A 14,727-nucleotide genomic window follows, 5' to 3' on the forward strand; every position below is an offset into this window, starting at 1 on the left:
TTCCTGTTGCTACAATCCACCTTGACCACCATGTACCACCCTAGATGCTGCCATGGAACAGTTTAGCAGATGCATGTGGTAAATGAGTTTCTCAGCACAGATGGAGTTGAACAGAAGGGACCTCCTCAGATGGGAGAGTACATGTAAGGGGAGCGAGGCCTGGGAGATTCGGAGCTAGCAGGCAGGAGTGGGCCTCACCTCAGAGAAGTATTTCAACAATTATGAACTTAAAGTGGAGTTTAAGGCACAAAGCTCAAGGTGAGATGTGTTAATCTGTCTGAAGCACTCGGGTTCCGGACTCGAGCTCAGCCTGGTGGTATTTGCACTATTGGTATTACTTGCAAAGCCTTTTTTCCTCTGGATTATCTGCAGCTCACACAGCTTTGGGGTGGCTGAACAAACAGCAGTGATCCAGGGGGCACCTCAGCCCATGTCATGGGTGAGGTTGTTAATGCTTCAAACCCAAAGCATCAAGACATCTCCTGGATTTCCTTCCTCCCAGTGTGGGAGCTCCATGTATGATGTGATGGCAGAGATGGGCTTTTCCCAGAGATCCCGCCTGGCTCAAGGAGCAGGGCAGCAGGAGGAAGGCTGGGTGAGGTGGGGGGTTCAACCAGCTCCATGGTGACTCTCCAAGTGCAGGAGCCCCGGGGTGGTTGTGTCATGGGCACCAGCACTTCCACAGCACTTTGATATCCTGAAACAGGGCTTGTCATAGGGACATGCTGAGAGTTATTGCGGAGGCTGAGGTTTTGTGCCTGCCGTCCTGGGCTGCTCTCAGTCACAGCTGTGGAGCTGAACTGGAATCAGTCAGAGCCCGTGGATGTGCGGTGACAAACTCCTCGTGCACAGAGACCCTGCTCCTGTAAATCCACTGAGCGTGTGCTTCATGGAGCAAGGTGACTGCAATGCAATATTTTACTCTTGTCAGCTTCAGCATGAACAGTTACTAGAATCACTTGGGTAATTAAGCTCTTGCATGAATAAAATGGAAAAGCAGCAGATGACTATGAACATCTAAATCATCTTTCAGAGCAGGTAGAAGAGCAGCTCTCCACGTTCCTCTGTAGCTGGAGTCCTAAAATCCCCAGAGGCCGAGCAGATCCCCTCGGGATGAGCTGAAGGCAGCAGCCCTGCTCTTCTCAAACACCTTTTGCCAGCCATCTACAAGGAGCCCACGGATGCCCAGTGCTCCATGTGTGACCGTTAGGTAGGAAACTTTGTAATGAAAGAAAGACCTTTTGCAGAAGGCATAGCTGAAATTTCATACCAAAGAGTATTTTTGAGAAATACTAGTGTTTTAAGTGAGCAGTAACCTGCAGTGAAGTGCTGATCCCTGTCTTGCTGTGGGAAGAGATAGGGTTGTGACTGTAGAACTGCCTTCCCATCTCTGTGGGATGGCATTGGGAAGATCCCATCACTGTTTATAAATGTTTATTACCGGGATTATACGAGAAAGGGAAGCAGTCCGGGTGCCCAGAGAGGTTTAAGTGTGTTCCTAAATGGCTGTGCTCTGTGCTGCCGGAGCACGGCTCCTGCCCTTGGGTCTTGAAGGACTGTGCGAGGCGACGGCTTCAGCTTGTTGCGGTGCAGCGCATCTCGCAGAGCTGTGCCGGGGCCAGGAGAGGGCAGCGGGGAGGCGCTGGGATCCCGTGGCCGGGGTTACCGTGGCCACGGGGGATGCCCGGTCCTGCCCAACCCCTGCGGTGCTCCCAGGCAGCCGGAAGAACTGGTTACCAGGCACACGGATAACCCCGTGTGTCCCGGGGGGACAGGTCGCCTCAGTGAAGGACTGAGCTCGTTTTTGCGTCCAAGCACAGGCTCAGGGAAGCTGCAAAGCTCTGCTAAGGCAAAAACGTGGCTGTCTGGGCAACACCTTTCTTGGCTTCTTGGGGTCCGGTGGGGTCATGCGTGCTGATGTATTGACAAGAAGGTGGGTATGTCTCCAGCTGGACAGGACAGTGATACCAGAGTGTCACTCAGGAGGTGACACACTGTCCCCCTCGGGGGCATGGTGACCAGCTGAGCCCCGAGGCTTGATGTGTGAGGGGCACCTGCTTGGGAAATGTCCAGCTGGTATGTCCGGAGCAGAACAAAGCTGGGGCTGCTTGTATTTATGTAGGGCAGGATGATTAACACCCGGGCCGCTGCCATTCCCTATAAGTAGGGTAATTAGGGACCCGGCTTTAGTTACTAGGTAGCTTGGCATGAAGCAACGTGCGTGCCCGGTCCACACCCCCAGGCGCTGCTCCTGACCGGGCAGGGCAGAACGCAGGGAGCGAAGGCTGTCCCCAGCTGTGTGATGGGGACAGCTTCACACGGTGACAGTCGGGGAGGACAGCGGGTAATCGCGACTGTAATGCCATGGAACACGCGGAGCTGACTTTCAGAGCTGTTTGTGTGTCTGAAGATGCAGGCTGTACTCATCAAGGTTTCTAGAGACATGCACCCAGGACATCGGACACTCAATCTGCTCGGATCCCTAAGGGCACCTGCCTGCGTCACCCTGAGCGTAAACCCCAGTCACTGCGGCTATCGTTAAGCTTTCTGTGCGCCAGCAGAAAATGAAACACCCTTTTGGAGGCAGCTTCTAATTTTCTGCCTGTTTCACAAGGCATTTGTGTTGAAACGGGAGCGGGCAGCGGGGTCCCTCCGCGCCGGGCGCTGCACGCACACGCACGGGGCACGGCGGTGACTCCTGCCCGCAGAGCGGCCGCAACTCGCCCCTCCGCCTTCCGCCCCGCTCAGTGTGCGCGCCCGTCCTGCGGGCCCGCTTCCCCCGCGGCAGAAACGGCTCCCCGGGCCGCCAGGAAGCGGAGGATTAGGAGGTAGCCCTGGAGCCGTCCCGCGGCTGTGCCGCTGCTGAGGGGGTGGGAGCAGCCGGCTCTCCTGCGGGCCACGCTGCAGCCTTGTTTCCAAGCCAGCTGGAGTCCCCTCTGCTCCCCGGAGTGTTGCAAACAGAAAGCCCGGTTCGCCTCCCCCGTACCCGGCCCAGCACGGCTCATGCTAGAGGCAGAGCTGCTGCAAGGGCAGGGGAGGCTGAGGCGAAGGGTGCTCAGCCCCTGCGGCACCCCGGGGTCCGCCCCTCGCCGGCGGTGCGGTGTCCAAGCGAGAGGCCCGGGGTAGCCCAGCAACGGCCTGCACAGGGTGTGCTGCTGGCGGCTTGTCTGCTGCAGGGAGAATGGGCTGTCCGTGTGCTGGTGCTGACACTCGGGCGCGTTCTGCCCAACCCGCAAAACAGCAACACTGAAGAAAGGGAGTGGAGCCCGTGACACCGGGTGTCACCATCCCCACTGACCAGACGGCAAAGCTGGAGTCCAGAGATGCTCCCGGCACAGCCAGGGTCCCTCCCAGGGATGGCAAGCACACGTTTATCCCATGGCTTCACAAGAACTACCGCCTGGACGCGGTCTCAGTGCAGTTTTATTCCAATTTCGAGGCACAACAACCTGTTTTCCCTCACAAGTCACTCCCCACAGGTGCTGCACCCTGTGATGGCAGTGCTGGGGCCCTCCCTCCGTGCTCGGCTGACAGGACCCCACAGGAGGGCTCCCTGCCGCACCTCCACCATACATCCCCACCACCCTGCGGCGCCCACGCCTGCGCCCGTGAAGGGGAAGCCGGTAAAGGGGAAGCCGGTAAAGGGGAAGCCGGTACCTCCCCTGCTCCTCGCTCCACCCGCCACACTCAAGATGGCTCCGCGCCGCACTCAAGATGGCGCCGCCGGCGGGGGGGGGGTCAGGGGTGTGTGTTGGGGGGGGGGGGGGGTGTGTCGCTCACTCAAGATGGCTCCCGGCGCGGTGGAGGGGAGATGGCGGCCGCGGCGCAGGCGCGGCGCGATGCGTCACGCGCGGCGGCGTGACGTGCGGTGCGTGCGCGGCGCGCGGTGACGGAGCGGGTCGGCCGCGTCCCTTTGTTGGCGGCGGTTGAGGCGCGGCGGGGCCGGGGCCGGCGGGGGGGCGGTGGCGGGGCGGGGGGCGCCGCGCGAGCCGCCGCCGTTACTTCACCGCCTCGCCATGGACTCGGACGAGGGCTACAACTACGAGTTCGACGAGGACGAGGAGTGCAGCGAGGACAGCGGCGCGGAGGAGGACGAGGAGGACGACGAGGAGGACGAGCCCGACGATAACCTGGACCTGGGCGAGGTGGAGCTGGTGGAGCCCGGGCTGCGCGTCGGCGGAGAGCGCGACGGGTTGTTAGGCGGTGAAACGGGAGGGCTGGGCCCCGGCGGCGGCGGCGGTGGAGGCGGTCTGGGCGGCGGACCGGGCCCCGGCGGCGGCGGCGGCCCCGAGCAGGAGGAGGATTATCGCTACGAGGTGCTGACGGCCGAGCAGATCCTGCAACACATGGTGGAGTGCATCCGCGAGGTCAACGAGGTCATCCAGGTGCGGACCCCCCATCCCCGGGGCCGGGCACCGGCGGCGAGGGGGAGGCGGGGCGGGCCGGGCCGGGCCGCGCCGCCAACGGGCCTCGCCTGAGCGGCGCCGGGCCCGGGCCTCCCGCGGCCCAACAGCTCCTGCGAACGAGCCCCCAGCCCCGCGCTGGAGGCAGCGGGGGGTTCCTCGGCACTCCCTTCGCGCGGGGAGGCCCCTGGGGACAGGCCCGGAGCTCGCTTCCTGCCGGGGAAGCGCAGGGAACGCGGCCGTTGGCTATAAAGGACTCCTCTTTCTTTGTGTGCTTGCCAGCCGGTGGGCTGTAACCTGCGTTTTACCTTCCCCTCCTCCGTCTTCCCGCTGGCCGGGGGGGGGGTTAGCTCTGGAGCTCCTGCCGTGAGCCGCTGGCAAGCTCTGGAATTTGGGGAGAGGCAGCCGGGCACGGCTCTGGTTTTGCTGCCTTCTCCCTTCCCTTCCCCCCTGGCACATACAGACGCGCTCCACCAGCTCATGGGGCTGAACCTTGTGATTATTTCCTGCATAGGCCAGGAGGGATACGAGCTACTGCTGCGAACACTAACTCTTCTGTCTCCAGATTTAAGCGCATAGTGTCAAAATAGATACTGAGTTTGAAATAACGTTTGCTGACTTCAGATGGAAGTATCTAAGTCTTATCAGTTGGCTCTTGAGCTTCTGGCAGAAATTTCAAGCTGCTGGAGCTCTCTGGCTTCTGTTTGTAAGTGTTTATGGCCAGGCTTTACTCCAGCTCACCATAAAGTTTCTGTAGGTGACCAGTGTGCGAGTTTCCTTTTGTTCCATTTACATGGGATTATTCAGAGTTAGAGTAAACCGAAAATGTTTCTTTTCCAATCTGCCAAGAGGATTAGTGTGAGAAAGTGAACTATGGAAGGATAGAGTGCCCCAAAACCAGTTGCTTTGCCAGTTGTTGGTAGTTGTTCCAGTGTTGGTATGTCAATTTAAAGACGAGATGCTTCAGTGAATGCATTTGCCCAACTACTCTGTGCTCTACGGTGGCTATAATAGCAGCTTTAAAATGTTTTTTTATGTGCCATAAATGCACTGTAGCTTATATGGAGCTTTATGCAAACAGCTCTACGAGTATTTGCGTACCAAATGAGTAAATGGCATTTCTTCAGTCAAATTAATGTTTATAACTTTAATGACAGTACTGTACTTGTAAAGCTGAATAAAGAAGTCTCTTTAGATTAGCTGATTATCCTGCAGTTAAAGGCAATCTCATGGTTAAGTATGGATGTTTCTTTGCCACCAGTTATTGATCCTCATATAGAGAGGGAAACAAATGATGAGTAGATATGCAAATAATAACTCAAAGTTTTCATTCTTTCAGTCTGGATTTAGTGACCAACGGTGAAAATCATGACATGGACTGATGATATTGAACAGATTCTGCCATTGTTCTGTCTTTGCATAAGCACAGTGGTGGAAAAGTTCCTGCCTTTTGGAGCAGTGAGTATTCCTGCTCTAGGTCTTCCAGACCTGGCCGCCTTGCTGCACTCACCTGCATGTTCTTCATGAACTGATTTCTTAGACAAGGTCCTCATTTCTGGTCTCCGGGTTTTTTCCCCTCTCTTGTGCTGCCTTTGAGCTGTATGACATGTGCACTCGACCTCTGATTTGCAGAACTAGTGGAGAGAAGTCAATATAGGTGAAGATACAGGTGAAGAGACCCTTCTCCTTCTGCACATGGGTGGCAGCAGGAGGTCTGACCCTGCCATGGACTTGGCTGCGTTGGGCTCTGCAGAAGCCTCGTGAACTGCCTACACAGAACCGCCGTGGCTGTTGCCTATGCTTCAGTTATTTGTGTTGGGTTTGCAGTAGCTACTCCTGGTTGAACAGAGCAGAGTGCAGGAGCTCTGGTTGTTTAGAACGTCATGGGTAAACTCGGGACCTAAAATCAGCTTAAGCCCTGGAAGGTATCAGAAGAGGGTAGAAAAACATTCAGTTGCTCTGAATGGCTTTTAAATGCCAGCTTAACTGTCAGTAGATTTCTAGTCTATTCAGGGGTAAGTGAACTCAGTTCAGTGGATGCTTCAGTATTTGCTCATCTTTGCTTCTGTTGGTGGTGACGAAATCTTCTAGGGCTCTGTTCTGTTTATTTCCTTGGGTTTTGGCACCCAACCAGGATTGCTGCTGCTGCTGCTTTTCTGGTTCAGTAAACCTTTTCTGGAGACCCGTTGGCTCAGGATCCTGCTGCAGATCCTCGGTTGCAGTGCCGTGATTCACTTGTTCCACTCAAGTATTGGATGGCTGTGGGCTTTAAGTATCTACATGGGGTTTTGGGTATCAAATAATGGTGGTTGTAGTTATATTTTGTAGTGCTTGGGAACTTATTTGTTCAAGTGAGGGTGTAATGTAGAGGTGTCAAGTACCTGAAGACTTCAGCTGTAGGTTTCTTGCCCTCTAATCAGGGAGGTACTGATTTCTTCTGATCAGGAGTAAGGTTGTAAATGAGATTTTGTTTTTCAGTTGATCATCTCAGCAGCTGCAGTGAAAGGAAGAGTTATCGGTGAGCCATGAAGTATCTACAAGGGGGTATCTGAGCCGTGGCAGGTATAACTCTGTATTAAACAGCCTTTATTTGTATTAAAACGCTACATTTTAACAGCTTATTAGCTGATAGTACTGCTAGTTGAAGGGACTCAAATTCAAATTCTCCCATCTTTTTAGTCGTTTCCAAATGCAAACTGCATACGAAAACCAAGCTTGTCAGGACAGGGATTTGAGCTGATGAAGACTCTGCAGAAGTAGTAGCTAACTTGTGGTATGCTTGCTGGTTATAAAGGCTGTAACTTGTGCTGTAGTGTGCGATGGGCTCTTGAAGATGCCTGTTCGGCGCCGAGCTGGTGCCTCTCCTTATCGCTTGGCCTGCTGAAACAACTAAACTTCCAGTGAACGAGACAGGCTTCAGAATGACTCAAGTATTTACTTTGCATTTCCTCCTTTTTTTTCTGAGCATAAGCAGGTCTTCAGGTGTTTCATGATGATTTTTGTGCAGTATTTGGCATCGGTGCTCATAATTGACTCTGTATGTTGCACAACAAGAATTCCCCTTCTTCTCTGAGCGCAAAAATAGGGGTATGAATTAGCTCCTTAAACTTGTACTGTCAATTGGCTGAGACTTTGAAACCCCAGCTCAGAGTATCACTTCCAATTCCATCCCTACAACTGTGCAGGGTAGAGAGTCATTTAACATGTTAGTTTGAATTTTAGTTGTCAAAGTAAACAGGCTGATTTCTGATCGTTTCCCAGCTGCTGGCAGAAAACTGGACAGCTGTAAGGACCTGGGCACAGAGGTGGTGCTGCACAAAAGGCTTTCTCTCAGAGGTCTTTACCCCATAGTTGAGCATCTTCCCCATATTCTTTATATCTGAACTTTGGTCCAAATAATTTGCTGCTGCTGTGAATGCCTTTTTAAGAGCAGTCAGATTGCTGTTTCCATCTTTGCTCTAGATTCTCTGAAAATAAACTTGAAAACTGTTTAGAACAGCATGTTTATTTCTACTCTGAAGAGAGCACATGATGATCTGTGTCTCTGTAGCTTTGCTTGGCCCAGTGTCTTCCTTGCCTTGTTGAGAGTTTGTGTGATTTCCATATTTGAGTTGGGTTTGTTCCCTCTTTTTGGTCACCTTTTTCTGGAGCATTCCAATGACATCATTGTGATGTCACTGACCACCTTCATTCTTTCTGGACTTTGTAATGGCGAGGGACCAGAAATCCTGGGATGGAGCTCTGAGGTGGCTGGTGTTTAAAACAAAGCTCTGAAATGGGACTTGAGCTGCTGCTTTTCTGTTTCCCCACCCCAGAGTAGGGAGCAGGGTCTTGTATGCAGCCGGGTGTTGTGCTGTGTGGTTGTGGGCATGTTGAACTTCATGCCCGAACATGGCCTTCCTCTGGAAGGAGGTGGCATCACCAGACCCAACAAAAGTTACTCTAGCTCAAAAATACCTTTTCTTTGTACTATAGGCTTTAAGGTTCTTCATAGCAGAACAGGTAATGTGTAACATCAGAGCGTTGGTAACAACCACTGGTTACTCATTTACGTGATGAAGCTGGATGACGTCTTTGGAAGTAAGGTCAGGTCTGTACAGGATAAAAGCCTTGCCATTAAAATAAGGCCAAACCTGAGTCTGCTCCAAAGTTACAAAGCTGTGTTTGTTAATGTGTTGAGGGATGGCTGTTTCGAGAGGTTGCAAAGCTGAGGTGGTGCAGATGTCCCCCGGAATGTCACAGCCCTGCTGTTAAATAGAGCCCTGTCACAGCAAGTGCATACCCACTATCCTGTGGCAAAAGGGGTCTTGCCAAACGGCAGCTTCATTTGCTTGGACAGAATGTACTGATTTCCAGCTGTAACTGAGGAAACTTCCCTGATGCTGGTGTGATTGAGTGCTGTGGGCAGTACGTTCCAAATACATCGTCCAAAAAGGAATGATGTGCCAGTGAGCAGCAGGAATAGCTGCTGGTGTACAGGGTTGTGCTTAAATCCATATTTAAAGCTAGAGATGACATCTTGAAGACTCGGAGTACTTGAAGCTACTTGACAAGCGCTGGGTAGGAGGCCGTGGGTGGAAGCACTTGAGGCTGATGCTTCTTGCACTCAGGTCCGCTTGCGCTGTGGCGCGAGGTGAATTTGCAGCCTCCAACTTCTCTTATCATGTGGTTAGCTATTTGATAATAAAATTCTTGTTAGGGCCCTAATGTTGTGATGCTGGAAGGAAATACTTTGTTAAATGCTATGTTTCTGTCACGGGGCATTTATAAGGTGTTTCATTATAGTAGGAATGCATTTAATATTTCCAAGGAACGCAGTAGACTTGGTTGTGACAAAGCATTCCTGAAATCGGGCATAAGCCATCACTGCAAAGCTTTTGCAACTGACATGGTATTTGTTCCCTGCCTGCCACGACATGTAGTTCTGAATATAATAGAATATTTTGAAGCATTATTTTAAATTTCAGCAGAACCAGTGTCTGTGAAGTCTCCAGAGGAACTTCAACTTTGTACTTAAATGACCCGTTTGCTTTTAGTTCTTCAGTTCTCGGTTAGGCCAGATGTAAATCTCATGGCTGGCCAGGAGTGAAAACATTTGATGCTGCTTTCTTTTGTCTCAACATCATTTTTCAAACATCACAACAAGGCAGCCTTCTCTCAGGGGCCTCGTGGAGGCAGATGGGGACTGGCATGCATTAGGGATGTTTTCAGAGTGAAACTGAAAACACTCTTTGTTTTTTAGCTGCTTTTAAACATTTGTTTCTGAAAGTGAGAAACAAATAGTAAATACAGTTATTGCTATTCCCTGTGGGTTTAATTTTAGTGAGCAGGACCCTACTTGCCATGCAAAGGAGGAGTGTTAGTTCTGCTATAAATTGCAAACTGGTGTGCCACAGAGAAGTTGTAACTGAGACTGCAGCATTTGTGGCCCTTGATGTGAAACAATAGCTATTTTTGGGTGTTAAAGCATGATTAAAATGAAACGACAGATTCCACTTTTATACTTATTCCAAGCTCTGACTCCTTTGTTTTAGCCTTGTGTGAGTTAAAGATCATGGTAGGAAATAACCCCCAGCCTCTGATGCTCTTTGTGTTCCTGTGATGTGTGGCAGCACAGAGTGGCCCTGTGGCTATTAAAAGAATATTGGACATTATTTTTGCTCAGTGCTGTTTGGCACAGTTAAATTTAGGAGCAGAGTGTGCAGGATTTCAATTTGACAGTCTCCACTTCTTGCCATTCAAACTGAGACCTGGAACACTTCACCATTTGTTTGAAGTGATGCCATTAAAGTAGCTCCATGTACAGCACCTCCCCAAGTGTCCCTGGGGTGTGTTGAATTGTTTTCAGCTTTCTGTTTTGAAAAGAATCTCTCTTCCCTTTCACTTCATGAATGAGATCAAATAAGCAAGAATGGGTTCTGCTGTTTGCTCCCATATGTAATGGAGCAGTTTAAGGAAGTCATTATTGATCTCCAAGTTCTGCTCGTGCTGTAATAGTAGAAGCTGCTTCTATCTGGAGATTGTGGTTCTTCATTCGCCTGCTTAGGAAAGTCCATTTTGAACGGTTGGTAACTGGGGAAAGTATCCAGAATTTGTCATAAGAGCTGCGACTTGCCATGGGAAGTAACAAGTCTGGGAATACACCTGTGTATTTCTGTCTGTAACTTGCCTGCTCAGGGTCATCTTCCAGTCCTCTGGACTTCTCTTACGTGTGGAGTTTGAGTGATCTCGAGTATTGCAAGTGATGTTTTCTGTTTGTGTCTGGCTGCACTGTATTACTGGCAGCTGTAAGGAATGTTTTGAGGCTTTTCATTGAATCACAGGATGTTTGGATTGAAGGGACCTTAAAGCCCATCCAGTTCCAACCCTTGCCACAGGCAGGGACACCTTCCACTAGAGCAGCTTGCTCCAAGCCCCTGTGTCCAACCTGGCCTTGAACACTGCCAGGGATGGGGCAGCCACAGCTTCTCTGGGCACCCTGTGCCAGCGCCTCAGCACCCTCACAGGGAAGAATTATTCTCTTGCATGTCTACAAGTGCATAATGCTGCTGGATTTCATGAAGTGCTGCAGTAGCTTCAGCAATTGCAGGCAACCTGCGGCCTCGTTCAGCATCAAACACACGGAGGGTTTGTAGCTACTCATTGGTGCCGAATGGTGCATTTGAGTGCAGCCTGGAATACAGATGCCTGTGTGTTTGCTGGGCTCCTGTAGGCTGTGGGTGCAGGAGGCTCCAGTGTGATGAGGATGTGACGGACCCTGCGTGAGCTGGAGAAACACAGTTCTCTTAATTTGCTAGTGAAAATTGGGACAACATGTAAGTGTCTTCGCCATCCCAGCTGTTTGCAGTTGGGAATGTTGAAAACCTCAACCTTGCCTGGCCTGTATCTGCTTCCTTAGCTTGCTTTTAGTTTTTGGTCTTGAGCTGGAAATGCTGTTTGAATGTATGCTTTGAAAACTGCTTTCCAAGGCTACTGCAGTAGTTGAGCTTCACATGTAACTTGGGTTGGTGGTGTTTGTGCTTCACAACTTGGTGTCTTTTCACGGTTTGAAATGCCTGTATAACCACAGCCACCCGCTCAGAAGAGGCCCCTTGTTTACATGGCATAGCAATGCTGAGTGATTATTTTTGGTATTCAGAGTGGTTCACTGTGGTTAGTGTTTGAATCGCTGTATGTACGTAACGCTCCAACAACTGTCTGCACCCAGTCCTTTGCCTGTTTTTAGAGACAGAGGGCTTTTGCCAAATGTCAGGAATTGTTCCAGGTCCGAAGCCTTACACAGATGACTTTCAGCAGTATCTAAGTCACTTGGAACAAGGAAAAGGCCAGTAAGCTATTGTGTCTGTGACCGTGTTGTGACAAGCTCTGGCACATCTGTGTGATGGCAAAAGGTTATAGTTCTCTGGATATATTGGGGAGAGGAACCAAATGCTGCTGCTAGGGACCGGGAGCAACTGTGAGAGTGCTGTGGCAAGTGGTTCTTGGCCATAATTTAGGATTAACTGCATGGTAATCTTTGTACCAGCTCCCTCTGCGGCTTGGCGTTCTTTCTAGTTACTGATCACTTTTTGGTGGTGCTCACTTACTCATGCGGGCACATTAAGTTCCTTTTCTAAAGCATTCTTGGTTTTGTGTCTTCCTCAGTTAAGACTTTTACATCCCAGAGCACCATGCGGCACCTCTGTTTTCCAGGGACGAGCAGTGCAAGGATCCTGTCTTGGCCATCTGCTTCAAAATTAGGTCTTCTGGGGAAGTACTCATGGCTGATACGTAAAGGGATGAGAGAGAAAAGGTTTTTCCTATGACTTATCTGCCTGACTTCCTGATCTGAGGCACCCTGCACGTCCTGTGACAATGTGAGCGTGCTTTTCTGTGTGGGGAGGGTGCCTCTTAATTCACAGAAGATCAAGCTTTGATTGCTTTGTGATGTGAGGAATCTGGGAGCTGCAGGGAGGTAATCCCTGCTGTGGGAAAGGAAAAGCTTGGATATTTGCATATTGCCTTTACAGCCCTTCAGAAAAACTGTCTGTGCCTGATGGAATAATGTTTTGTGCCTAATCTCACAGATGAGGGATGAAGACTCGGAGCTGTCTTTTCCAGCGGGTAAACAGGATAGAGTAGGAGATCCTGGCTCACAAGGATTCTGCCTGGGCACAGTTAAAAGTCCTTTTGAAGTGGAGAAAACACACTGAAAACATAGAACTACAAGAATCTCTGTAATTGCACCTGAAAGTAGTCAAGTGGCAAAATAACAGATGAGTTTGGGTGAGAGTTCTGTCTATTTTGTTCTTTAATATCTGCTTTCTCCTGTTAAGGAGAAGGCATGGTGAGACTTTCTTCCAAGATAAGTGAAAACTCTCAAGTATTTCTGAAGGCTTCTGCTTCCTGCCTGGTATTAGCAAGCTGAGTCAGCCTCTGGAGTGCGTTGAGTGAGCTGGTGAGTGTAGTACCCTGGCAAAGTGCATTTGTCCTGTTTGCTTTAGCAAAACCTTTTCAGAGCCACAGAGGAAGTGGCTGGTGCTTGAACAACCCCATTACATAAAAATCAAGTCAGGACACACTTGGGTTTTAGCCTTCCTGTGCTGCTTTGATGTGTGAGTGGAAGCTGCTGAAATAGTCACTGTGTAGGGAAGTACAGGTAACTTCCTTTTAGGTTTTGGTTTGGTTTTCTGAGCTAAGACTGGTAGGCTCCCATTGCTGCTTGGCTTGAAACACCAACAGACTCGAGCTGTTCTGGTGCTTTGAGTTTCTTTGGGTACCTAATATCCCAGGCAGTGCTTCTTGATGTGTAGGGGGACGTGTACCTGCAGCCTGAAGTAGGGGCATGGTTACATGTACGTTGCTCTTGGCTTGGGCAGTTCCCATTCTCTTGCTGCATGGCTACAGCTGCTTGCAGAGCCACATAATGAATGGGGTTGGTGAACTCTGATGAAATAGGCCACTCTCAGCCAGCCCCCTGCTTGTCCCCGTGAGCTGTTGCTTTGCTCCATCTTCCTGAAGTGATGGTTGAACTGCTCAACTCTGTACTGTCAGCAGAAGAAATGCACCTGAAGACAAGGCTTTGGTGGCCTGTTTTGGGTGCACATTGCATTATAGGTGTGTATTTAACTTTTGAAAGAGCTCAGGGTAGTTTTTCCCAGCTCTGAGCCCCTCTGCAGCTGGTAGCTCTGGACTGTGTGAGTTCTTGTGTAACAAATACAAATGCAATCAGCATTCCTTTGTCTGGCAGATGGAAATGTGGAGAAGGATTAGGGGAAACCAGGAGAATTCACTTGAGTAAACAGTCCCCCTTGCAATGAGCTTTCCTGTGTGGGAAGACTAACCTAAGAATAAGTTAACTCCTAATAATCTCTGTCCTAGTAAGTCTCAGGGATCTGAGAAATAGGGAAGTGGAAGGAATGGTCTGGAAAAGAGTTAAGGACCTCTTCTAGTAAGAAGGGAGAATGTCTGAGATCCGTGTCTCATGGGTAACTGAAGGAGACATGATGAGGCCTGATGAGATTAGACTCCAGAGGAGGTGCTCAGAAGTGACAGAGCTTCACTGATCAGTCTGCATTAAAACTAGGCTGAACAGCAGCTTTTAATTAAAAAGCTAGGGAGAAAAACACTCCAACATTTAGTTAGCAGCTTCACTTCTCTTCTGGGAGCTCTGACAGGCTCTAGTAAGCCCTGACCTGGAGTGAAGGAAGAGGGTTCTCCTTCTGTGTTCCTCTTCACCTGAAGTGATCCTGATGAATGCACTTAGTGCTAAGTTTGGCTTTGTGTGAAGTGGGGGGTCTTGGGGGTGAAATAGAAATGATTAATAAAGGAACAATTTCTGTGACTTCCTGGATTTCATTAGGGTTACGAGGATCTAATGAACGAATGCGTCCAAGATCTTGGGTTTGATAGCAGTAATACTTCTGTGATGACTGAAAGATATCTGAGCAAATGGAGGTGGTATTCTTGGATTTGTATGTGTTTTATATGTGCATTAGCATGTTCTCTAGTAACCAGTCTGTTTTACTTGGTGAAATGATGTGTTTGAAACTTCCTTATTTGTATTGTTGAGAGCTGAAATTAATACTTGAAAATGTACTTTGCTGTATTTTTTATGCTGGATGGTGACAGTTGATAGTAAATGCAAGTGTAGTTCTGTATGGCAGTAAGTGTCAAGTATTATGTGATGTAGGTCTTGGACTGTAGTAGTTTAGACATGGAAGATACTCTGCCTTCCACTGGGAATTCTGTGTTCAGGTACTGGAAAGGGGTTCGGAGATTTTACAGACACTGGTCAGATGCTTGAGAAATTGCTAAGCTGCTTCTTGGCTCGCTGACTCTGTCA

The 14,727-nt window shown here is 50.0% G+C and overlaps 1 protein-coding gene across 1 annotated transcript in view; it reads left to right on the forward strand.

Annotated features, from left to right (window-relative positions):
* The first annotated feature begins 3,946 nt into the window (after positions 1 to 3,946).
* ARIH1 (ariadne RBR E3 ubiquitin protein ligase 1) overlaps positions 3,947 to 14,727 on the forward strand; it is a 59,721-nt gene continuing 48,940 nt past the window's right edge. The window contains exon 1 of the mRNA XM_062612126.1: positions 3,947 to 4,385. Coding sequence (XP_062468110.1) covers positions 4,017 to 4,385 — 369 coding nt within the window. The 5' untranslated portion in view covers positions 3,947 to 4,016. The remainder of the gene's footprint in view (positions 4,386 to 14,727) is intronic.

The sequence above is a fragment of the Pezoporus occidentalis genome, unplaced genomic scaffold (assembly GCF_034315485.1).
Source record: "Pezoporus occidentalis ecotype Australia unplaced genomic scaffold, CSIRO_AGI_Poc_V1 ctg159, whole genome shotgun sequence".
NCBI classification, from domain to species: Eukaryota; Metazoa; Chordata; class Aves; order Psittaciformes; family Psittacidae; genus Pezoporus; species Pezoporus occidentalis.